Genomic DNA, 23,200 nt, shown 5'->3' on the forward strand with positions numbered 1-23,200 from the left:
CGCCCTCGGAAGCCCTGGCTCCGTGTGGGCAGCTGTGCGTGCCAGCCTCTTTCTGCACTTCCCCAATTCCTTCTGTCTCCACCCATAGCAGCAGCTGGACTGCCTTGCGACCCCACCCTGGGCAGCCCTGACAAGCCCCGGGGGGCCTCCTAGACCCCAGCACGTATGGCCTTCTGGGGGGTTGCTGGCCTGGTCTCTTCGGCAGTGAGCGGACCCCGGGGCTCACCCAGTGCTGGCCAACGGCTCACTCACCAGGCAGAGGTCCTGGGGCCATGGGGCTTTGCTGCAGCCGCTGGACCTCAGTTCTTATTGGGGGTCAGCTTAGTTCCACACCCTGGCTCTGGGGGACAGCCCAGGAGTGTGCTGGTATAGCCACGTAAAGGTATGGCCGTGTGTGTAGATGCAACAGTGAGCCCACCTGACCACGCATCCTTTGGTCTCTTGGTCCCCTTGGTGGGCCAGGCACTGGGCTCTGGGGATAGAGGGGGACCCAGGTCTGTGGGGAACGCTGGGGCCACACATGTGACACCCTGATGCGCAAGGCTGGGCGACTGACTTGGAGACTGCAGAGGTTCTAGAAGGTCCTTCTCACAAAGGATGTGGGGGCCTTTTGGAGAGGGAATTGTTTCCAGTGGAGGAGACTTCAGTCTGAGAATGGGGCGCGGTGGTCCTTGTGACAGGCCCACAGCTGAGGGCCCAGGGCGGCGAGCAGGGGCCAGACCTCGCACGCTCAGCCAGGGGCCAGCCTGACCTCTGCTCCGTGGTGGAGATGGCTGGACAGAGCCAAGGAAGGGCTGGCCGGGAGGTGGGCCCCTCAGGTCTCATGAGTGTGGGCCGGGCCTGGCCTCTGAGCCGGTGCACAGCGGGCATGGGAGGTGGTGAGCCAGGCCCGCAGGAGGCCGTGGACGCCCAGGGAGGCTGCCCAGATGTACCCCATCCAGCCTCATGCCCAGAGGGCCTCAGAGAGCCAGCCTTGCCCTGCAGGGCACGCCCCGGGCTTCTAACCGACTGTGACTTCATCCAGGGAAGAACCTGGGCATGTCCCCGTGTGAAATAGTTTCTCATGGCCACCCTAACCAAACACCAAGGGCTGAGAAACACAGAAATTTATTCTCACGGTCCTGGAGGCCGGACTCCAAAGTCAAGGTGTCGGCAGCACCCTGCTCCCCCCAGGGGCTGCAGGGCGAGTCCTTCCTTCCTTCTCTGTCTTCCAGCTTCCTGGGGGCTGCCTGCGGGCCTGGGCTTCCTGGGTTTGTGGGTGTGTCACCCCAGCCTGTCTCTGCCTCTGCAGAGAAGGCAGAAGGAGGGGACTTCTCTGTGTCTTCTCTCTCTTTATTTTTAAATTGAAGTCACACAGCACGATGGTTCACTTGCATATATTGTGAGAAGATTGCCACAATAGACCCAGCCAACATCCATCTTCTTACACAATGAAAAGAAAAAAAAGAAGAAAATGTTTTCTTGTGATGAAAACTCGTAGGATGTATTCTTTCTCCAGCTTTCCCGTGTATCACACAGCAGTGTCGACCAGCAGATGGCTGGTCATCCATCGCTTCCCTGGGATTTATTAACCTCATAACCGGAAGTTTGTACCTTTCGGCCGCCTTCCTCCAATTCCCTCTCTTTCCACTCTCTGCCTCTGGTGACACAAATCTGACTTCTTCCTTGAGTTCTTCCTCTTTTATCTGTTACAAGAATGCTTGTTGTTTCATTTAGGGCCCATCTGGCTAACCCAGGGTGAGATCCTCAGTTACATATGCGAAGATCCTTCCCCATGTAAGGTCAATCACAGTTCCCAGGGACTAGAACTTGGACATATGTTTCTGGGGGCCCCCATTCAGCCCACGACACCGAATGACCCTGGGCAGGGCCCTCTCCTTACGCCGCCCACTCCCTCTGCCCAGCTGGATGGCACCCTGGCCCGAGTTCCTGGGACGCCTTGCGGCCCCGCGCTGGAAGGCGAGATACAGTGCCAGGTGGAGAGAAGAACGGGCTCAGAGAGGAAGGGAAGGGCTCGGGGGCCCTGGTCCTGGAGGGTGGGGACCAAGTAGGTGGGCCCTAGGCTGACTGTGGGTGGCCCTGAGCCCTTCGCAGGGACTGATGCAAAGCATCTTATTTTGAGAGTTTGAGGTTATCACCAGTGGAGGTGCCAGTCACCCTGCCCTGGGCACAGGGCCCTCCTTGAGCCTGCAGGCTCTCCTGGGCACAAAGGTGGCAGGCGGGCACCGGGCTGGACACAGGGGCCCTGGGAGACTGGGGTTGCCAGGGCTGTGGTCCCAGTCCCCACACCTGGGTTCCCTGGCCATTGGCTCAGCCAGCGCCCTGCTCTGTGAAGCCTCGCGTCCCCTTGGTCAGCGCGGGTGAGTGGGCTGTGAACACCAGGGAGGGACAGGCTTCATGGCCTGCGGCAGGGACGGTGCTGCGCTGGCCTGCGACTCGCTCCAGAGCAGCCCGAGGACCCTGGAACCCAGAAGGCTCTCCTCCCTCTTTCACAGGCTGACGCCCGGCCCCTGCCCAGCAGCTGGCTAGTCCCACCCACCCTGGTAAGTGTCTGGCTTGGTGGGTGGTCCCCAAGCCTGGAATTTAGAGGCAGCCGCCCTGGGGACTGGGGGAGAGCTGCAACTTGGGGAAGGTGGGGTGGAAACCAGAGCTTCCCAGAGTTGGGACCCCAGCCCCACCCATCTTACTGCTTGGATGATGGTTATTCCCAGTCTAGTGGGGCGGAGGAGGGGGGGCGGTTCCCACTACTGGAGGAGGGGCCCTGAATGCCCTCTGTTTTAGGAACATGAAGTGAAGTGAAGTGCAAGTCGCTCAGTCGTGTCTGACTCTGCAACCCCATGGACCATACAGGGGGAATTCTCCAGGCCAGAATACTGGAGTGGGTAGCCGTTCCCTTCTCCAGGGGATCTTGCCAACCCGGGGATCGAAGCCAGGTCTCCCACATTGCAGGCGGATTCTTCACCAGCTGAGCCACCAGATGAATGCAGCGTTATTTGCTGCAAGGATGAATTGCTGCCTGGGGAGATGGGACTTCACTGGGAGAAACTGGTAGAAACCGGGAGGCGTGGAGTGGGGAGAGATGGGAGGTCACTGGGAGAAACTGGGAGGCCTGGAGCGGGGGCCTCGGGAATCCTGGCCCCGGCCTCCCCGAGGGAATAGGGTAGGGGAAGGGGTCAGCGTGGTCTGACCTCCATGGAGACCCTGCCGCTCCCGCGGGTGTGGTCCTCTGCCTGCTCCCACCTCTGCCTGCACAGGACAGAGTCTGGCTGGGGGCCCCCTCCCCACTCTGGGCAGGCTGTGAGGGTGGACGGGAGGAGGCCCCCCTTAACCTCCCTGCCACCCCCTGCCCGTGGGCTGTGGTCAGCTGTCTGCTGTAGGCGCCGTCTGCCCATGGCCACCGGCGGGCACTGAGGCCGACGCGGGCGGGGGAGGCCAGGGTCCCCCCTGAGGAGAGTGAGGATGCATGGACCCAAGTTCCCCATCCAGGAGACGGCGGGGCAAGGTGGGAGTGTGTGTCTGAGGCCCGAGCCGGACACCCAGATGTGTGTGTGACCAGGTGCCGGCAGGCCGGCTGTGGGTGCTCGCCCTGGGAAAGCTGCTGGGCAGGACAGGACGAGCGTCTGCAGCGTCCGAGGACCCGCCGGCACCCTCAGACCTTGTGGCCGCAGGGCCCCGAAGCGCTCCATCCCCCAGCTGGTGCTGGGAGCAGCCGGATCCGGAGACTGCAGCTCAGGGGAGGAGAGGCAGGGGGCACGGGGCTCAGTGCCCAGCAGCTTGGGCTGGAATCCCCGCTCCCAGCTTCCTGGGTGGGGGAGGGAGCCCAGCCTGGAGGGGCAGAGCAGGCCTGGGGCGTGGGCTGCGTTGTGAATGGGAGCCGGGCAGGGACCAGGCGGTGATGGGGCGCGCTTGGCCACTCAGGGCGTAAGTGCTTTCTAGCAAGCCAGGTGTTCACCGGGGAGCCGCGAGGGCCTCAGTGCGGGTGTGAGCCCAGCTGTGGCACAGAGGCTGCGCCTGGTGTGGGCACGCGGGGGTGGGGGTGGAGAGGCCTGGGGGACACGGAGGGAAGCCTGGCATCCCGTCCTTCGTCCCTTGGGGCCAAAGGGCAGAGAGGTGGCCACCTTGACCCGCGAAAGTCTCCTGGTGTGACAGTCGCGGAGCCCTGTGTGTGGCCTCCGGAGGCGGAGCCTCATGGCAGAGTCTGCGTTCTGGCCCGTGGGGCGCCCCAGGGAGGTCATGACTTCATGTGCGGCTGTCTTTGGGGCCAGGAAAGCTGGGCCTGACGCCCTGGAATTCGGGGCTCCCGTGATTCACTGGGAAGAAGCCCAATCTGCAGAGGGGGCCCTGGGGTGGGGGGGGGACCCTGGCAAGGGGCTTCTTCCCTGGGGGGTGTGGGCACAGTTGGCCTCGTCCTGGGGCCTGACGAGTGTAGTCTCTGGCCACAGTGGGCATGGCTGAAAGCCAGCAGGCCAGATAGCAGCGACCGGGCGCAGCACTGGGCCTCGCAGGAAGTGCTGGCTACCCGGGGCTGCCCAGGGGCCCGGCAGCAGGAAGTCCTGGGCGGGGAGGAAGCCCTGGCGGCCACAGGCCCCAGACACAGGCGACGGCTGTCAGCAGGAGGGAGCGGGTACGGGCTGCGCGGGGGCCGGGCCTCACCTGCCAGGGGATGTCGGCCGAAGCCCCTCCCCGTGGCCCCTGAGCCGCATGGCCTTCCTGGACCCCAGGACACCTGCCCCCAGGCCATCGCCAGGCAGGAAGAGAGCCATGTGCTGGGTCACCGCCACCAGGTCAGTGGGGCGGCCCCGGGGCGGGGGGCTTGGGAGCTCAGGCCGGCCCAGCGCCTGTAGAGCCACTCCGGGGGGCCCACGTGGGAGCCCGGACCCACCCTCCTCGGGGCAGCAGTGGCGGGACACACAGGACCCTGGCCCCAAGCCCCAGGAGGAGAGGAGAGGCAAGGAGGGGCCAGAGGTAGACAGGGCAGCCGGTGGGAGCCCACGGCCCGTGCCACTCGGCCGGCAGCCTGCAGAAGGCCCCGGGTCGGCGTGGGCCTTCCACCGGACACCCTGCTCTGCCCAGGTGGTGTGGGCACTGGGTCCTGGGTGCACATGCTGTGAGTGTGTGTGAGTGTGAGTGTGCCTGCACTGGGGGAACGCACAGCTGTGTGAGCCCCACCGCCTGCCTGCCTGCTGTCGAGGAGCGCCGTGCCCAGGGCAGGGGCGCCTGGCAGGGGCTGAGGAGGCTCAGGGTCTCAGGGACCCCAGCCTGGGTCGTGCTCCCTCCCTTCCCCTAGCACGGTTGCTCACCGGCCTTCGTGGGAGATTTTTTTCTTTTGGTTTCCATTCTTTTATGGAGAAAGATTCAGGGAAGAGGAAGGGGGAGGAGCAATTGAAAGGGGAGACCAACCCAGAGGTGCTGGGCCCCGCCCCTCAGGCGCCACCTAGCGCCCGCTGTGTGCCCGGGTGGGGCGGCAGGGCCCTGTGGCTTGGGAGTTACTCAGCGTCTCTGACCCTCACTGTCTTCACCAGTGACGTGGGCACGATGCCGGTTCACACGTCGGGGTGCTGGGGTGGTGACATGGGTGATCCCTGAGGAGCACGGAGCCTGGCACATGGTGTGTGCTTGGGGTGCCCCGTGCGAGGCCGTGACCTGGGGGTAGAGCAGCGCTGTGGGGTTTAAGGAGCGATCAGGCCCAGCGCTGGACGGGTGCGGGGTGGTGCTGATGACTCTCGTGCCCAGGCTGGCTTGCCCAGGGCACGGGGCCCCCACAGAAGGTCCTCTCAGCCCCTGGGGGCTGTGTGTGTGAACGCATGGGAGTCAGTGCGTGTCACGTATGTTTGAGTGCAAGCTGGTGTGTGAGAGGGTGAACACACATGTATGAATGAACATGAGCATGCACACGTGTGGATGAGCATGTGCCTGTGTGTGAGTGTGAGCAGCTGAGCGAGTCTGTGTGTGTTTGAGGGCATTTGTGGACGTGGCATGTATGTGCGTATGCAGGTATGTGTGAGTGTCTTCCGGCGTGTGTGTATAAGCACGCATGTGTGCCTGTGACGAGTGAGAGTGTGCATAGTTGTGAGTGTGCTAATGACTGCCCTGGAGACCGGGTCTCTTCCCCACTGGGACCCTGGGAGCCCCGGCCTCCCCTCCCTGCGGCTCTCACAGATGGGCGGCCCGGTGACCACCGACAGGAACCCCTGACGCTGTGGTCGCACGAGGCGCCGGCTGCCTCGCCACAGCCAGGGCCGCAGGTCTGCAGGTGTCGGGAAGGGGAGCCGAGGGAGCTCTGCTCTCATGCACAGGCTCACACAGTGCACACGTGTGTGCACTCACGCCGAAGAGCACGCACAGAACCTTCTCGCCCGCGCTGTGCGGCTCAGGCACGCGTCCTGCCTGGGCACGCCGTCCGTGACAGTGGCTGGGTGTGTGGGCCTCTGCAGGGGATGACCACTCGCCCTCGGGACCCACACCCCAGGGGGAGGGGGGAGCTACAGAGCCTGCACTTCCTGGAGCCCAGTGGGGCCGTCTCTGCAAGGAGGAGCGGTTTTCACCTGCCTGCTCTGCCCCTGGCCCTGCAGCCTCGGGCTTTGGTCCCACAGACCAATCTCAGCTTTCAGAGAAGGTGGGGGTGAGCACGGGGCAGAGACCAGAGAGCTGCCTGGCGCTGGGCTCCTGGGCAGGTCCCAGCGGCGCAGGGCAGGGCCGGGGACCCAGAGGATGCAGGGGCATCAGGACGAGCCGGCCCTGCCACGGTCCACCCTCTGGAGGGGGGCGACGGAACGCTGGTGTCTGCCCCTGAAGCAGGGACGCTCCCAGGGCAGGTGACGGTGGAGCACAGCCAGGCCTGCTACCAGGTCAGCCAGTGGACCCCAGGAGCACCCCTCCGGTGCGCAGAGGGGGCCGTGGCCAGGTGAGACCAAGCCCTTCACAGGCCTGTGCCCACCTGGCCGCTGCGCCGAGCCGACCCGGCTCCTTCCATTCCAGGTGCGGAGCCAGAAGGAGGGGTGGGCTCCGTCAGTCCTCAGCTCTGCCTCCAGCTCCCCCACCCCCACAAAGATGCCGGGTCTCCTTACAGACTGGGGAGGAGGCGATGGAGTGGGCTGGGGGCTCCGTGTCCGCTTCCTGCAGCTTTCAGGCCACCTGCAGTCCCCACCACCCAGGTTGGCAGCATTCTGCTCCTCCTGTGGGACAGCCCGGTGCCCCCTCGTAGGTCGAGAGGACCACCCGAAGAAGGGACAGCTGAGCTAGCTCCTGTTTCATTTTCGGACTGCCGCTGGCAGAGAGAAATACGACTTGAGTTTTGTGTGTCCATCTGCTGCCCTGCCGCCTTGCTGAGCTTGTTTATTATTTCTAAACATTCTTTAGTGGATCCCCGGGGTTTTTTCTGACCATCTAATCTCTGAACAGTTTTACTTTTTCCTTTCCAATCTGCATAGCTCTTATTTCTTCTTTCTGCATAACTGTCCTGGAAACTCTGGCTCAGTGGTGAATAAAAGTGTCCTTCCCTTGTTCCTCATTGGAGAAGAAGCTTTCAGTCACTCACCACTGATCGTGATGTTAGCTCAGGGTTTTTCATAGATGTTCTTCACCAGGTTGAGGAAGTTTTCTCCTACTCCTAGTTTGTTGGATGTTCTTAAAAAAAAAAAAGTTTACTTGTCTGCACCGGTTCTTAGGTGCAGCACACGGCATGTTTAGTCTTTGTTGCTGCATGCAGGACCTTTCGTTGCAGCCTGTGAACTCTCAGCTGTGGCATGTGGGATCTAGTTCCCTGACCAGGGATTGAACCTGAATGCCTTGCATTGGGAGTGCGGAGCATCAGCCACTGGACCACCAGGGAAATCCCTATTGAGTGTTCTCATCATGAAGAGTTGCCAGGTTTTGTTAAATGCTTTTTCTGCATCTATTGAGACAGCTGGGGCTTCCCTGGTAGCTCAGCTGGTAAAGAATGAGCCTGCAATGCAGGAGACCCCGATTCGATTCCTGGATCAGAAGATCCCCTGGAGAAGGGATAGGCTACCCACTCTAATATTTTGGGGCCTCCCTGGTGGCTCAGATGGTAAAGAATCTGTCTGCAGTGCAGGAGACCTGGGTTTGATCCCTGCATTGGGAAGATCTCCTGGAGGAGGGCATGGCAACCCACTCCAGTATTCTTGCCTGGAGAATCCCCATGGACAGAAGAGCCTCGTGGGCTACAGTCCATGGGGTTACAAAGAGTCAGACATGACTGAGCAACTAAGCACAGCACAGCTGAGTTGTGTGGTTTTTGTACTTTATTAGATATAATGTCTTGTTGTTCAGTCGCTCAGTCATGTCTGATTCTTTGTGACCCCATGGACATGCCAGGCTTCCCTGTCCTTCACCATCTCCCAGAGCTTGCCCAAACACATGTCCATCGAGTCGGTGATGCCATCCAATCACCTCATACTCTGTCTCTGTCGTCATCCCCTTCTCCTCCCACCATCAGGGTCTTTTCCAATGAGTCGGTTCTTCACATCAGGTGGCCAAAGTATTGGAGTTTCAGCTTCAGCATCAGTCCTTCCAATGAATATTCAGGATTGATTTCCTTTAGGATGGACTGGTTTGACCTTGCAGTCCAAGGAACTCTCAAGAGTCTTCTCCAACACCACAATTTAAAATCATCAACTTTTTGGTGCTCAGCTTTCTTAATGGTCCAGCTCTCACAACTATACATGACTACTGAAAAAACCATAACTTTGACTAGAAGAACCTTGTCGGCAAAGTAGTGTCTCTGCTTTTTAATATGCTGTCTAGGTTTGATATAGCTTTTCTTCCAAGGAGCAAGTGTCTTAATTTCATGGCTGCAGTCACCATCTGCAGTGATTTTGGAGCCCAAGAAAATAAAATCTCTCACTGTTTCCATTGTTTCCCCATCTATTTGCCATAAAGTGATGGGACTAAATGCCATGATCTTCATTTTCTGAATGTTGAGTTTTAAGCCAGCTTTTTCATTCTCCTCTTTCACCTTCTTCAAGAGGCTCTTTCTTTCCTCTTTGCTTTCTCCCCTAAGGGTGGTGTCATCTGCATATCTGAGGTTATTGATATTTCTTCCGGCAATCTTGATTCCAGCTTGTGCTTCATCCAGCCTGGCATTTCATATGATGTACTCTGCATAGAAGTTAAATAAGTAGGTTGATATAATGTATTACATGCTTTGAATTTTGTTTTTTGAGGGTTTTTTTGGCCTCAATGCCAGCTTGTGAGATCTTCAATTCCCCCACCAGGGATTGAACCCAGGCCCTGGCAGTGAAAGCGCTGTCCTAAGAACTGGAACACCAAGGAATTTTCTACATTCTTTGAATTTTGACTGTTAAATCAAGCTTGCATTCCTGGGTGAAATCCCACTAGGCGTGGTGTAGAATTGTGTGTGGTGCTTGATTCAGCTTGCTAGTGTTTTGGTGAGGAGCTCTGTGTCTACACTCATAAGGGACACTGGTCTGTAGTTTTCTTGTGAGGCCTTTGGTTTTGGTATCAAGGTAATACTGGCCTTTTAGAATAAGTGCCTTCCTCTGGTTTTTGGCAGCGTTTGTGAAGGACTGGTGTTCATTTGGACCAACTCTTGAGGGTTGAGTTAGCTCAGTTGTAAGAGGAGGCAGTGGAAACACAGCGGACAGAGGCCTGAAGGTGGGAGCGTGGTGGATTTGAGTAACATGTGCCCTGGGCCTGGCTGGTGCAGGCACACGGGAGGTGGAGGGCAGGAGGAGAGCCCACGAGAGAGGTCCACAGAGGCCGGATCCGGAAGGGCTGGTGGGACGTGAGCAGGGCCTGGCGTTTTAGAACGGAGCAGCGATGGGCATTGGGTGTGTGTGAGAGAATGTGCCGAGGGGAGGGTGATGGAGGAAAGAGACTGGAGGCCCAGAGGGAACTGAGGAGAGGAAGTGGTGGGGGGCCGCCCAGAGGTGGGGGGGCACTGGGGTGGAGGGGGCTGGGAATGCTGTTGGGAGGGGTTGGCAAGGGCACTGTGAATGGGCACGGAGGGAAGGGAGGCTGCAGGGAGAGGCCAGGGCTGGCTGCAGTGGGGAGGGCTCTGAGCACTGGCCTGAGCAGGGCTGAAGCTAGACCTGTCCTCTGCTGCCCGTGGCCCATGTTGGTCAGCAGTGGAGGAGGCAGAATGGTGGGGAGGCCACCAGGGGCCTCCGCCAGCCTAGGGGGTCTCCTGGGAGAGTGCTCACCGCCTTCCAAGGAGGTGGGAGCTGCCCAGGACCAGACCCCTGACTCCTGCGGGGAATCCCGGGTCAGACCGGCGCCGCAGCCTGTTCCGGAGGGGGCACTCTCGCCCGCCAGCCCCGCCTGAGCCGGGAGGCAGGGCGCCCCTCAGGCTGGGGTCCGGGGAGAAGAAGGCATTTTCCCAAGAGCTACGCTGCGCGGAGCCGGTGGGGCTGGGGCCTGGGCGGGGGCCTTCTAGCCGCGGGGACGTGAAGTCGGCTGCCCGCTCGCCTCTGAGGCTTCCTGACTCCGGGCGGCCCCCCTCGGGCGTTCGCCTCGCGCCCGTGCGCCTCCCCACTCGGGGCGGCCGGGGGAGAAACGGAGGCCCGGGAGGGGCGGGGCCTCACCTGCCCCGGGCCGCGCGAGGGGAGGAGCCGGGGGCGGGGCGGTCCGGGCTGGGGGCGGGGCGGGGCCGGGCGGGGCGGGGCCGGGCGGGGCGGTGCCTCACCTGCCCCGGGCCGCTCGAGGGGAGGAGCCGGGGGCGGGGCAGTCCTGGCTGGGGGCGGGGCGGGGCCGGGCGAGGCAGCCCGGCTGGGCGCGGGGCCGGGGGCTCGGCGGGATGGCGGGCACCGGGCTGCGGCCGCGGGCCTGGGGCCGCCGGGAGGCTGGCGCCGGGGCCGAGGCGGCGGCTGGGATGCGCGGCCCGGGACCGTGTCGGTGCGCACAGGGGAAGCGGGTGCGGGCCGCCCCCCCAGCCCCAGCCGGGCCCGCCGCGTGGACATAGTGAGTACCGAGCGGGACCGAGCCGGCGCTTCCGGCGAGAACAAAGGCGGGCTGGCGGGCGGGGGCCGTCCCCCCGCGGGTCTGGGGGCTCAGGGCGGGGCGGGGTTCCGTCTGTCTGCCAGCAGCTCCTGGGGCAGGCACCAGCGCGGGGCCCTCTTCTCCCTATGCCCGCGGGGCTCTGTCCTGTGCCGGCCGGGCGGGCACGGAGGTGGCGCGCCTTTGTCGTAGCCTCCGCTGTTGGGGGACGCAGGCCAGAGGGCTGGCTTTGTGTGCTAGGGGGAGCCGGAGTGGGCAGCCCGCGGGACCTGGGCAGAGGCCGAGGGCGGGGCCCCAGGGAGGAGCAGGCGTCCAGGCAGACGGGCGGCAGCGAACATTTGGTGGAGCATGCTGGTCTGCCAGGAGCAGTGGTTTTGTCTGTGTGTGTGTCTGGGGATGGGGCAGCAGTTCCATCAAGACTGGGCTTCTGGGTCTGACCCGGACTCCTCCAGCTTCACTGTGGACCCAGGAGGAACCAGGCACAGGTGGGATGGGGGCAGGCACTGGAAAAAACAGCACAGGGTGGGGGAGCAGTTCTGAGGGACCAGGAGTAGAGGGTGGGCCAGTGTGACTGGGCATTGAGGTGCCTCACAGAGGAGGGCACTCTGAATCTGGGATTTGAGGGACGAGTAGGAGTTCTCCACGTTAAGAGGAGTAGCAGTCATTCCAGGCGGAGGCTGGAAGTGTGAGACTGAAAGAGCCTGCCAGGTTTCTGGGAGAGCGCCTGGAACAGGAGGAAGAGGCCGTGGAGTAGGGTCCTGGAACGGAGGGTCCTGTGTTAACCCCCAGGCAGGCAGCCTGCCCCCAGTGACTGCACTGTGTGGTCCCTGCCTGAGTGATGCCCCAGGCTGATGGGGTGGATCCCAGCCAACCCACCCCACGGCTGTCATGGCCACAGGGGGCAATAGTGTGTCCCCTTCCCCGGCTAAGACACCATCCCTTTGTATTGTAGCTTCATGGCGGCCGAAGAGACGCATTGGCCTGTCCCCATGAAGGCCATCGGTGCACAGAACTTGCTCACCATGCCTGGGGGTGTGACCAAGGCCGGCTACTTGCACAAGAAGGGTGGTACCCAGCTGCAGCTGCTCAAATGTGAGTCCCCTGGGTGGGGCTGGGGGGACATGAAGGGAGGCCCCAGGGAGAGGGCTGAGCCCCCCAGGCCTCTGTGGCCAGGCAACCGGCCTTCCTGAGCCTCTGCTTCTTTCTTTGCTGTAGGCTCTCTGGAATTTTTCTTCTGTCTCTGCTCATGCCCCCTTGGGCCCTGAGCTTGGCCTTTCTAGCCCCCAGGGGTGTGGGAGGGTCTGGGGTGGTGCAGCTGGGGGAGACAGGAGGGCATCGGGCGCACAGTGCTGACCAGCTGGCCTGGGAGCTTCAGCCCGTGGCCAGGAGCTGTGGGCCATTGTTGGTCTGGTAGGTCTGGCTCCTGGATGGTGCCCTCACCGTATCAGGTCGGTGTTCAGTGAGCCAGGCAGTCACTCCATCCATAGTGAACCTATGTGCCAAACCAACACCCATCTGGGTGCTGGGTCTCTGGTCCTTAGGACAGCAGGCTGGGAAAGGGGGAGCTCCCAGGCCTGGGAGATGCCAGGCTTTGAGTCACTGAAGGCCCAAGAGCATCAGGACCTTGTCCATCTCTCTGACCAGCCACGAGGTCCTATGGGGTTGCTCGAGCCGTGCCCTCTGCCAGGAGCTCCCTGACCCTGTGCTGCCTGGTTGAGGTGCCCCAGGCTGACTGGTTGGGTGTCTCCCTTCTCCTCTTCTGAACCGGAGCCTCCACTGAGGGCCTGCAACTGAGCTGCTCCTGGGCCTAGGAGGAGCTGCTCACTCTCACCATCACTGCCTGGGGTCGGCTCCATGTTGGGGGGCGCTCTTGTTGGCAGCATCTCTGGGCTTCTTTGCCCCCACCCTCACTCCACCCCCCGGGGGTGGAGGGCACCTCCCAGCAGCTGGGCAGCACCAGCACGGTGGCTCTGGCCTCCCTGGCCGCTGGCCCCATCTCTGCCCTTCCTTGAGCCAGCTTCAGTCCTTGTTCCTGGGCGCCACATGGCCCCCTGCATCTCCCCCTGCCCCGGAGGGACCCGCATGCCCATCAGCCTGCTGCCCTTGGACTCTGGCCTGGAGCCATCCTGGGCCTCTGGGCGTGGTCCCCCGAGTGGGGCCTACCCAGCTCACCCGGCCCGCCCCGCCCGCAGGGCCCCTGCGCTTTGTGGTCATCCACAAACGCTGCATCTACTACTTCAAGAGCAGCACATCCGCCTCGCCGCAGGGCGCCTTCTCACTGAGCGGCTACAACCGGTAAGTGCCCTGCTGACCGCCCGGCTGGCTGCCACCGAAGGCGTGTCCAGGCTTTCCTGGGCCCGCCCTTTGGACCAGCCCCACCTCTGCCACTCCCTCCTCTGCTGAGAGCCAGCCCTCAGGCTTGGCCAAGGGCCTGGGAGCGAGGCGAGGGCCTCCTCCGGGGTTGGAACTCTGCAGAGCCCCTGTCAAGCCCTCCTTCCTCCCCAGCCCTCACCCTCTCCCCCACTGCCACCTCCTCCTGGCTAAGATCCCAGCCTGCTGGCCCAGGCTGTGCGCTGGGGCTCTAATCGGCCGCGAGCCTGCCCCCCAGGGGCTTTCTGACTAATGGGCTGCTGGGCCTGGACCAGGCGCCTGGGTGGGATGGGGCCCGCCCTCAGCCTCGGGGACCTGTGCTGCAGGGGTGTGATTCCTGGCTCTAGGTCTCGGGGTCACACCACCCAGGCCCTGCATCTCTGGTCCTCTGAGGAGGGCTTGGACCTTCCTGCGGGTGAGAACCTGTGGGTCCCATGGTGTCAGTGGCAGGACAGGGACCCTTGACTTGGGGAGTGATTCTGAGCCTTTGCACACATCCTGGCCTCCAGCCCAGTGCCAGGTCTGCAGGCGGAGGTCAGAGGAGGCTCCAGGGCCCTGTGGCTGCCAGCAGGCATGGCGAGGCGTGGAGCTCTGGGGTCCTCTGTGGAGGGACATTTCTTTTCCCCAAACACTGCCCACAGCCTGGTGGGGGTGCCGCCTTGCCCCAGGGCATGGTCCAGGCCCCCTGATGGCACCTGCCTGGGTGCCCAGCCTGACCGCATCCCCCCGGCAGACGTGATCTCTCCCTGAACCCCACGTCCCGGCTGCGGGAACAGCCACGGTCACTTCTCTGAAGTGCTTTGGGGCACGCTACCTGGGACCAGGGGTGGGGCCAAGGCTGACCCGAGCCCCATGAGGGTCCCCAGCAGGCAGGCCAGGGGCCAGGCGCGGCCCCAGGCATTCAAGTAAAGTCTCGCTGGCGGGGCAGTGAGGGTGGCGTGTCCTTGACTCGGAGCCCCGCACCGCTGCTCCCTGGAAGCCCTCCCGGATCTGCATCGTCCCTCACTGCCTGCCCTTGCCCACACACTTCCCTCTGCTGCAAGTACCCAGGCCTTCCATCTGCCGCATGGGGGGGGATGACCGTGTCCCTCGGGGCTTGGTGCTGGGTGCCAAGGCCTGTCCAGGGGCGGGTCTGTGCTCAGGCGGTCCCTGTGGGCGGGGGCCAGAGGGTGACCACTGGCACTGCCCTCAGGGTGATGCGGGCGGCTGAGGAGACGACGTCCAACAACGTCTTTCCCTTCAAGATCATCCACATCAGCAAGAAGCACCGCACGTGGTTCTTCTCCGCCTCCTCTGAGGACGAACGCAAGGTGACGGGCCCAGGTGGCACCCCCTGCCTGGGGGGCGGGGAACGGGCGCGGCCCCCATGCAGGCCTGAGGTGGGGCTCGGGCAGCTGGGCAGGTGCCGCCCTCTGTCTCCTGTCCTCACGCCCGGAGCCTGGCGCCGGCACCCCTTACACTCAGAGTGGCGGTCTCGGGAGGAACCCTGGGTGGGCCGGCGGAGGGCCGCAGCCCCAGAAGAGCCGGCCTTGGGGGTCGATGCAGACCAGCCCGTGTGGGCAGGGCGGGGCAGGAGAAGGTGGGTCCTGCCCACTGAGGCCCTGGCTCACCCGCAGAGCTGGATGGCCTTGCTGCGCAAGGAGATTGGCCACTTGCAGGAGAAGAAGGAGCTGCCTCTGGATGCCAGGTGGGCGGGGGTCTGGGGGCGGGTGGGGTGTCCCTAGGGCCCTGGCCAGGACCTGTGAGCAGACCCACCAACCCCTGGGGGCTGGGCCCAGGGTCTCCTCGAAGGCTTTTCTCCGGGTGCCACCTGGGCCGCGTGTGTGTGAGGTGTGCCCCCGAGTGTGTAAGCCTGTGTGTGCATGCGCCCTGTCGGGGGCGTCTGTGTGGGAGGTGACATGTGGGTTTACCTGTCCAGCCACGAGGCCCGGCTCAGGCCTGTGGGTTCCCAGCCCCCTTCTCGGGGGGGTGAGTCCCCAGGGCGGTGGGCCAGCCTGTCCGGGTCTTGCTGAGTGCTTGGGGAGGGTGGCTCAGCAGACAGAGGGGCTCTCCAGGCGGGAACAGCATCTACCCAGTCCTTGCAGTGATGAGGATTCCAGCAGGCCCCCGCCTGAGCCCCCAGGGCAGGAGCAGGCAGGGACCTGGGCCCAGCCCTGAGGCCTGGCACCGGGGTGGGCAGGCGGGGGGTGCGCCTGTGGCAAGAACCACGGTGGGGCTGAGGAGGCAGTTGGCCTCGCCCCGCTCCAGTCTCCTGTTCTGTGTGTGCCTGTGTGTCCAGGTCTTTTCTGTGTCCACCCGTCTCTGCGCGTGTTCTTCTTGTGCTTGGCTGTGTCTCCGTGCCCGCGCCCGCGTTTGTGTTTGTCTGCGTGTCTGAGAGTGCGCGTGTCCGCGTGTGTGAGTGCAGGAGGCCCCCTGCCCGGTCCTCACTGCCCGCCTGTCCGCCCTCCCTGCTCTCAGCGACTCCAGCTCAGACACGGATAGCTTCTATGGCGCCATCGAGCGGCCGGTGGACATCAGCCTGTCTCCACACCCCACGGACAGCGAAGGTCAGACGCGTGCCCTGTGCCCGGCCCACACAGCTGGCTGCACAGCTGGCTGCTGCCCAGGAGGGAGGCGTAGCTGACTGGTCTGCCTGCTCTGCCCTTTGGGTTTTCCCAGGCAGCCTGGGTGTCCTGGGTCCAGGGTCCCCGTCCTGGCCCCTGCCTCCCTGAGGGCGTGGGGTTCGGAGGGCCCCCCCAGCCGCCCCGGACCTGATGCCCGTCTGCCCCGCAGACTACGAGCATGAGGACGAGGACGACTCCTACTTGGAGCCCGACTCCCCGGAGCCCGGGCGGCCTGAGGGTAGGTGGGGCGGGCCCGGGCAGCGCGCTTCGGGTGGGGAACAGGGCCTGGGGGCTGGGCAGAGCCCCCCAGCTGGGAGTGGCAGTCCAGGTGCGGCTCTGGGTGGCCTCATGCCTGACCGCCTCCACCTCAGGCCTCAGTTTCCTCCTCCAGCTCAAGGGTTTGGAGGATCAGACCAGGAGGGGCTGGTCTGCGCTCCGACCTCCTCCAGTTAGCCTGGGGTGGGAGAGCGGCGGTTCAGGGATAAGTTAGGGGGCCTTATACTTAGCCAGGCCCTGGCTGAGCTGGGGACAGGAAGGCTAGCCCTCTGTGAGCACCTCCATTGGCCGTGGTCACTCACCGCCCCACCCAGCCCCGCCTCCCAAAGCCAGGGCGATGGGCTTGTACCCGCATCCCCGGGAAGACAGGGAGGGGTGTGGGAGGGCCACCCCTCTGTCCTGCCCTCTGTCTTGTCACTCCCCGCCCCTGCCGTCTGTCCCCATCTCTTCGTCCCTTGCCTTCTGTCGTTGCTCACTAGTCCTTTCTCCACCCCGTTCTCCTCCCCAGCTCCTCTTGTCCTCCTTATCCCCGGGGGCTTGGCCCATTTCTTCCACACCCCCCCCCTCACCTACCTGTTCCTTGACCTCTTCTCCAATGACCTTGACCTCTGCCTTCCTTAGTCTCCTCATCATCTCTTCTTAGCGCTTGTTGTTGTTGCTGAGTCGCTTAAGTCGTGTCTGGCTCTTTGCGACCCCATGGACTGCAGCATGCCAGGCCTCCCTGTCCATCGCCAACTCCCAGAGCTTGCTCAAACTCCTGTCCATCAAGCCGGTGATGCCATCCAACCATCTCACCCTGTGTCGTCTCCTTCTCCGCCTTCAATCTTTCCCAGCATCAGGGGTCTTTTCCACTGAGTCAGTTCTTTGTATCAGGTGGCCAGAGTATTGGAGTTTCAGCTTCAGCATCAGTCCTTCCAATGATATTCTGGACTGATTTCCTTTGGAATGGACTGGTTGGATCTCCTTGCAGTCCAAGAGACTCTCAAGAGTCTTCTCCAACACCACAGTTCGAAAGTATCAAGTCCACTCAGCATCCACTAAATGTTTTGTAGCAGCTTGAACGTGTCATGAGCAGACCCAACCCGTCTCCGCCCAGCCAGCTCCCGCCCTTTCTCCTCGCCTGTCAGCGGGAGTCCCAGCCGCACTCTGAGCCCAATCCTGGGAGGCTTCCTGGCCTCCTCTCTCTCTTGCCTGCCCCTCCGGGAACCTGCCATAGCACCTGGGCTTCAGGAAGTTTTGCCCAGGCTGTGGAGGGCGGCTGGGGTGGGCCCAGTGGCGTGAGGCGGGCCAGACCCAGAAGGAAGGCCGCAGCAGGAGTGCCGGGCGTGGGGGGCTGTGGGGCGGCCAGACTGCCGGGCAGGGGCCCTGGCTGTCCGCCACCCACAGAGGGGGTGCAGCTGCAGCCTCCAGCAGGGGGACACCTGTTCACCACGTGGCTCTCTTTGCTCTGCAGACACCCTGATCCACCCGCCGGCCTACCCCCCGCCCCCCGTTCCCACGGCCAGGAAGCCAGTCTTCGCTGAGGTGCCCCGCGCCCACTCCTTCACCTCCAAGGGTCCAGGCCCCCTGCTGCCACCCCCGCCCCCTAAGCGTGGCCTCCCCGATGCCGGCCCGGCCCCCGAGGACTCCAGGCGGGAGCCGCCGGCCCTGCGGCGGGTGGAGCCCGTCCCCAGGGTGCCCGCCGTCTCCCGGAGGATGAGCGACCCCCCGCCCAACATCCTGCCTCCCGGACCCGGCCTCCGGAAAGCCCCTTGCTTCGCTGAGAACAGCAGCCCCAGCCTGGAGTCCCGGATCCCCGCGCACGGGGTCAGCCCCGCCAGCATAGCCGCGGCTGCCTCCCGGAACTGTGACAAGTTGAAGTCCTTCCACCTGTCCCCCCGGGGGCTGCCTGCCCCCGAGCCTCCGCCCGTGGCAGCCAACAAGCCCAAGTTCCTGAAGATGGCCGAAGAGGGCCCTCCGAGGGAGGCGGCCAGGCCCGGACCCTGTGTGCCCCCCGTGGCTCCTCGGCCGCCTCCGCTGAAGCTGCCCATGCCCGAGGCCGCAGACCGGCCCCCCGTCCTGCCCCGGCCAGAGAAGCCGGCGCTCCCGCACCTCCAGTGAGTCTGTGTGGCATGGGCCCCCCTCCCTGGCCTGTTGACCCTCTGGTGACCCTGTCTCTCTATCCCCGGCGCTTAGCCCATGTGGGTGCCAGGTGGCCCTGGCACAGGGGGAGCAAGGCTCCTTGATCGCCCACCTGCCTGGGCTGACTGGCTGCCCCTTCATATCTGACCCTGGGGCTCATGGGGGGCGTCCCACCTTACCCAGTGGGTGGTGAGCCTGGAGTCTATGGCTGCTGCGGGGAGCAGTGGGCGAGGGGGTTTTGGGGACATCGGCCTCCTGGAGCCCCTGTCAGCGGGGAGGGCCCCCCAGGGTCAGGAGAGCGGTTGCAGGGCGGCTGGCCTTCTGGGGACAGAGGTGCGGGGAGGCATGGTGTTGAGCCGCTATGGGCCAGTGTGCCTCAGCGGGCCCTCCTGGGCCACAAGCGTCCTTCCCAGCGCTGGTTCTTAAGCCACCAAGGCTGCCTTGAGCCCTTCCCAACTGGAAAGCTGCTGGAACGCGGGACCGCCTGACTCCCCCTGAGGCCTGCTCGAGACCCCGTGAGCTTCATTGCCGGGCAGTGCCGGGAGACGCGTGTGTCATGGCACCCCCAGCCCGTGGGACCCTCAGCAGTGAAGGCTCTGGGGTCCACGGGGTGAGCCCCGAGTGGATGCACCCGCTCGGTTCTCCCCGGGCACCCTTGACCATGTCTCACTCCTCCCTAGCGCTCTGTCAGCACTGTGCCCGCCAGGAAGTCCCTGGCGGTTCTGTCTTGTGAGGGGCCGCCGAGTCGCAGGCCGGGTCCCTGTGTCAGGCTCCAGGCCTGGCCCTGAGCGCCACAGCCGATCGTCCACAGCACAGCAGCACCCACAGCCCTGGCGGCCCGTCCAGGGTGGCCTCCCTGAATCCTGCCTGGAGCCCTGGAGGCGTAGGAGCACGTGGCCACGCGTGAGGGCGTGTTCCTCTGGCTCAGGCTGTTGGCGTCTGTTCTTGGTGGCTGTGGGGGGAGCGTGGCTTGGCTGAGGCCACAGGGCTGGTCCGTGGCAGGGAGACCACCCTCAGACCGGGGCCTTTACCTGCAGCGTTCAGAGCCCAGGACGCCCCGGGCCAGCGATCCCAGCTCAGGCTTCCAGGCCTCAGGCAATTCCTGCTGCCCTAGGGCAGTCAGCACGGAGCCCCCTGGAGCTCCACGGTCATGAGCCTTTGATGGCCGCCAGGGTTCCAGGCGCCAGACCTCCTGGGTTCCGAGGCTCGGTGTGGTCGCTCGGAGGGCAAGGGGGCAGCGACCGAGGGGAGCGGGGCGTTGTCCCACGTCTGACGGAGCTGCGGCCTCCCTCTTCTTGTTCCGCTCCTAGGCGATCACCCCCTGACGGGCAGAGTTTCAGGAGCTTCTCCTTTGAAAAACCCCGGAAACCCGTGCAGACTGACACGTCGCAGGCGGACGCTGGCGGGGAGGGCTCCGACGATGACTATGAGAAGGCGAGGCTGGCGGTGGGGGGGCGCCCACATCTCAGCCGCGGAGGGGGCTTTGGCAGGGGGGTAGGGGGCTGTTGGAAAGCTGGGAACCCTGGGGCTGGAGGGTTGAACCTGGCGCAAAGGCCTGGCTCCCAGCACAGGCTGGCAGCCAGTGGGGAGGAGGGGGCCCCCACCCCCAGTCCCGGGCCATGACCCTGACCCTGACCCTTGACCCTGACCACGCAGGTGCCACTGCCCAGCTCAGTCTTCATCAACACCACAGAGTCCTGCGAGGTGGAAAGGTCAGCGTGCAGTCTGCCTTTCTCCACGGCCTTGTTTTGGCAGACCTGAGGTTCTCTGTACCCCCCCGCCCCCACCTCAGGTCTTCCTGCCTTTCTGTCCCGCCCCCACCCGGGCTCTGTGCATCTGCCCCCGTGGTCCCCCATGCGCTTGGAATGGGGGGTCTGGAGGGTCTCAGAGCTGCCCGTGGTCGGCTCCCCTCCATGCAGCCGTGTTGTCGTAGGCTTTTCAAGGCCACGAGCCCCCGGGGGGCTCCCCAGGATGGTCTCTACTGCATCCGGAACTCCTCCACCAAGTCGGGGAAGGTAGGCACGCAGGGAGCTGGGCCCGGGGGTCACGTCACCCTGCTGAGCGGAGACCCATCTCCCATCCCCACCCCCCCTTACGCCCCCCGCCAGGGACGGCTGCCTTGTGCTGGGTCTGTGTCTCTCTACACCCCCGGGCTGCCAGGCGGGCACAGGAGTCCACAGTTTATAGGTCCTTTCCCCACGCAGCCTCCTGTCTGGCATCCCAGCCTAGCTCTGTCCTTGGGGGCTCTGCCTGGCACCCCCCACCTCTGCTCTCAGGAGCTGAGCACCATCGGTGGTGATGCCCACCCCCCAGCATGGGCACGAGGCAGGAAGGAAAGGGTGGGGTTCCTGTTCCTGCACCTTGAAGGGGGGCTTCTTGGGGGCGGTAAGCCTGGTAGGACGTCTGCTAGCTTTGCCCAGGGTCCTCCAAGGGTGACTTCTGTGACCTCACTGAGCCTCAGTTTCCCCGTGACTATTAGGGGTGGTCCCAGCGTGGACCAGACATGTGCCGCTGTCCCTCAAGTCTCACCCGACTCTGGGGCAGGAGCCCCGGGGCAAGGTTGCCCGTCTGGACCCTGCTGTCCGTGTGCAGGGCCGCCCTCCCCTATGGACCCAGCCTTGACTCTGCCGCCCACCAGCTTGGTGTCTAAGGGGTCTGCCTGGTCTCTACGGGACCTGCTCGGTCTCTAAGTGGCCCGCTCAGGGTCTAAGGGGCCTGCTCGCTCTCTACGGGTCATCGTCTTCCCAAGGTGAGCGAGCCCTGTGCTGCCCGCTTCTCTCCCGCAGGTTCTGGTCGTGTGGGATGAGACCTCCGGTAAAGTGAGGAACTATCGCATCTTTGAGAAGGTGAGCAGGCAGCCTTGCTGAGGGCCCCCGGCGGGAGGGAAGCCTGCCCTGGGGCCTGGCTGGTGTCCTGGGAGTCTCCCTGGTGGAGCACAGGCAGTGGGCACTCAGAGGCCAGCGCTTCCCAACACCTCTCCTCCCTCCCCTACCCCTCCCCCCTCTCCCAGCCCAGCTGTGTCCCCCCACCGACCCCAGAGGAGATGGGGTGACCCGACCCTAGGCTTATCTGCAGACCTTGCCAGCACCCCTGGGTGGGCATTACTGCCAAGTGCCCCATTTTACAGGGCAGGCCAGCCCCCCCTGACCCTGCGCCCCCTCCCCACCCAGGACTCGAAGTTCTACCTGGAGGGCGAGGTCCTGTTTGTGAGCGTGGGCAGCCTGGTGGAACACTACCACACCCACGTGCTGCCCGGTCACCAGAGCCTGCTGCTGCGGCACCCCTACGGCTACGCCAGGCCCAGGTGACACCTGTGCTACTCGTTATGGGGCAGAGGCGACCCCGGGGCCCCAGCCCCAGGCCGCGCAGGAGGAGACTGGCCCGGACGGGAGGCTGAGTGGAGCCAGCCACGCGCTCCGACCTGGGGCCTCCACAGAGGACATCTCGTAGGAATCTCAAGGCCAGGCCCCACCCAGCAGGCTGGGTCCTGGGGCCAGGCCGGACCCTGGGCCCCGGAGGATGGGGTGGGGCTCTCGCATCTCACCCTGCCCACTGCCCAGGGGCCCAGGGGCCCAGGACTGAGCCCGGGCTGGACTTCACGGACAGGAATGGAGGTTCCCCCAGCACACCCACCCTGCACTGGGCTGGGACCTCGGCAGGGCTGGCGTATTTGGGGTGGGGGGCAGGGGCTGGACCCCCCAGGAACATTACATACAACACAGGCTCCGTGAGGGGCCGGTGCCGAGCAATAAAGCACAGATGACCTTTGCACCATGGCCAGGGCTAACTGAGTACCCACTCCAGGGTCCAAGCAGTGACCTCGGCAGGTCAGCTCACCCTAAACGGTGGTCTTGTTTTCTAGGCCACAGGTCGCTAAATGACTTGCTCTTGGGTGCACAGCTGGTCACAGGACAGGACCCCAAAGTCAGACAGTCTGGGTTCAAAGCCTGTATTTGAAGGGCCAGATTCCGCTGCCGCGAGTCCAGTCTAGGGCACTGAGGCTGCAGAGCTGAAGGCCCCACACGTCTCTAGTTGGGTCGTTTGCTGGATTAACCAGCAGTTGGGAGACAGCCAGGCAGGAGGCTCTCCCAGCGTCCACTGTCCGCAGTAGTAGGGTCTGCAGGGGCTGGGAGCTTGGAATCCAGCTGGGGGTTCCAGGAAGCTTCCTGGAGGAAGTGATGGCTACAGTGCTTGGGAAGAGTGGGCCCCGTGTAGGCCAAGGATGGGTGGGGACAATGGAACCAGATGCCCAGGTGCTCCGGTCCGTACTCAGCGCAGACTCAGCCCTTGTTCTTCCTGCCATGGATTCCAGCAGGCTGGTGTGACCATCCGGGGTGGATTTTTTTTTTTTTTCATAAAAACAAGCTCAGCTGGTGTCAGGGCTGCCAGGGAACCCAGGGTCATTTGATTCTCCTCACTGCCCTCTTTTGCTAGGAAAGAGGAATTTGCTGTGTAAAACCCAGGCCATGACAGCACTTGTGCCCACTGGCACTGATTAAAAGTCTCAGGAGAAAGCCACTCGGGCGTCCCCTCCTCTGCCCTGGGGTGCGTCCTGGGTGAGGTGGTGGTTGGAGGAGGGGAGAGGCTGCCAGGCAGGGACGTCGGCTCCCTGGTGGGGAAGACAGCGGCTGTCTGCTTCCAGAAACCGGGTGTCCAGCATCAGCTCTGCAGATGTTTCCACTTCAGCCCCCGGGGATGAGGGTGGGGAGGCGGTCACGGCCTCTGGGTGACCTGGGGCTCGGGAGTCCTGGTGTTCCTCCCGCAGCGTCTGCGGGGAACGAGCAGTTTGCCCTGCTTCACCCGCTCTGCCCTGAACCCCCAGAGGCACACCGTTCCCGCGAGGCCGCTGCTTC

The 23,200-nt window shown here is 63.9% G+C and overlaps 1 protein-coding gene across 14 annotated transcripts in view; it reads left to right on the forward strand.

Annotated features, from left to right (window-relative positions):
* Window positions 1-22,865, forward strand: part of SH3BP2 (SH3 domain binding protein 2) — a 34,238-nt gene extending 11,373 nt beyond the window's left edge. For 3 of the 14 annotated variants that reach the window (XM_081579788.1, XM_081579783.1, XM_081579779.1), the window contains 14 exons: window positions 2,496-2,543; window positions 2,782-3,048; window positions 11,930-12,069; window positions 13,170-13,272; window positions 14,540-14,657; window positions 14,964-15,034; window positions 15,805-15,893; window positions 16,120-16,188; window positions 17,680-18,322; window positions 19,658-19,781; window positions 20,004-20,059; window positions 20,281-20,362; window positions 21,134-21,193; window positions 21,518-22,865. In XM_081579788.1, the coding sequence (XP_081435914.1) occupies window positions 2,978-3,048; window positions 11,930-12,069; window positions 13,170-13,272; window positions 14,540-14,657; window positions 14,964-15,034; window positions 15,805-15,893; window positions 16,120-16,188; window positions 17,680-18,322; window positions 19,658-19,781; window positions 20,004-20,059; window positions 20,281-20,362; window positions 21,134-21,193; window positions 21,518-21,655 (1,764 nt within the window). In that variant the 5' untranslated portion in view covers window positions 2,496-2,543; window positions 2,782-2,977 and the 3' untranslated portion in view covers window positions 21,656-22,865. Of the gene's footprint in view, window positions 1-2,119; window positions 2,361-2,495; window positions 2,544-2,781; window positions 3,049-4,589; window positions 4,785-10,722; window positions 10,942-11,885; window positions 12,070-13,169; window positions 13,273-14,539; window positions 14,658-14,963; window positions 15,035-15,804; window positions 15,894-16,119; window positions 16,189-17,679; window positions 18,323-19,657; window positions 19,782-20,003; window positions 20,060-20,280; window positions 20,363-21,133; window positions 21,194-21,517 lie in introns of those variants that run through there. The other 11 variants (XM_081579828.1, XM_081579838.1, XM_081579815.1 and 8 more) reach the window with 9 other exon arrangements.
* The last annotated feature ends 335 nt before the right edge of the window (window positions 22,866-23,200 follow it).

The sequence above is a fragment of the Giraffa tippelskirchi genome, chromosome 1 (genome assembly GCF_054371585.1).
Source record: "Giraffa tippelskirchi isolate mGirTip1 chromosome 1, T2T-mGirTip1v1.2.pri, whole genome shotgun sequence".
NCBI lineage: Eukaryota > Metazoa > Chordata > Mammalia > Artiodactyla > Giraffidae > Giraffa > Giraffa tippelskirchi.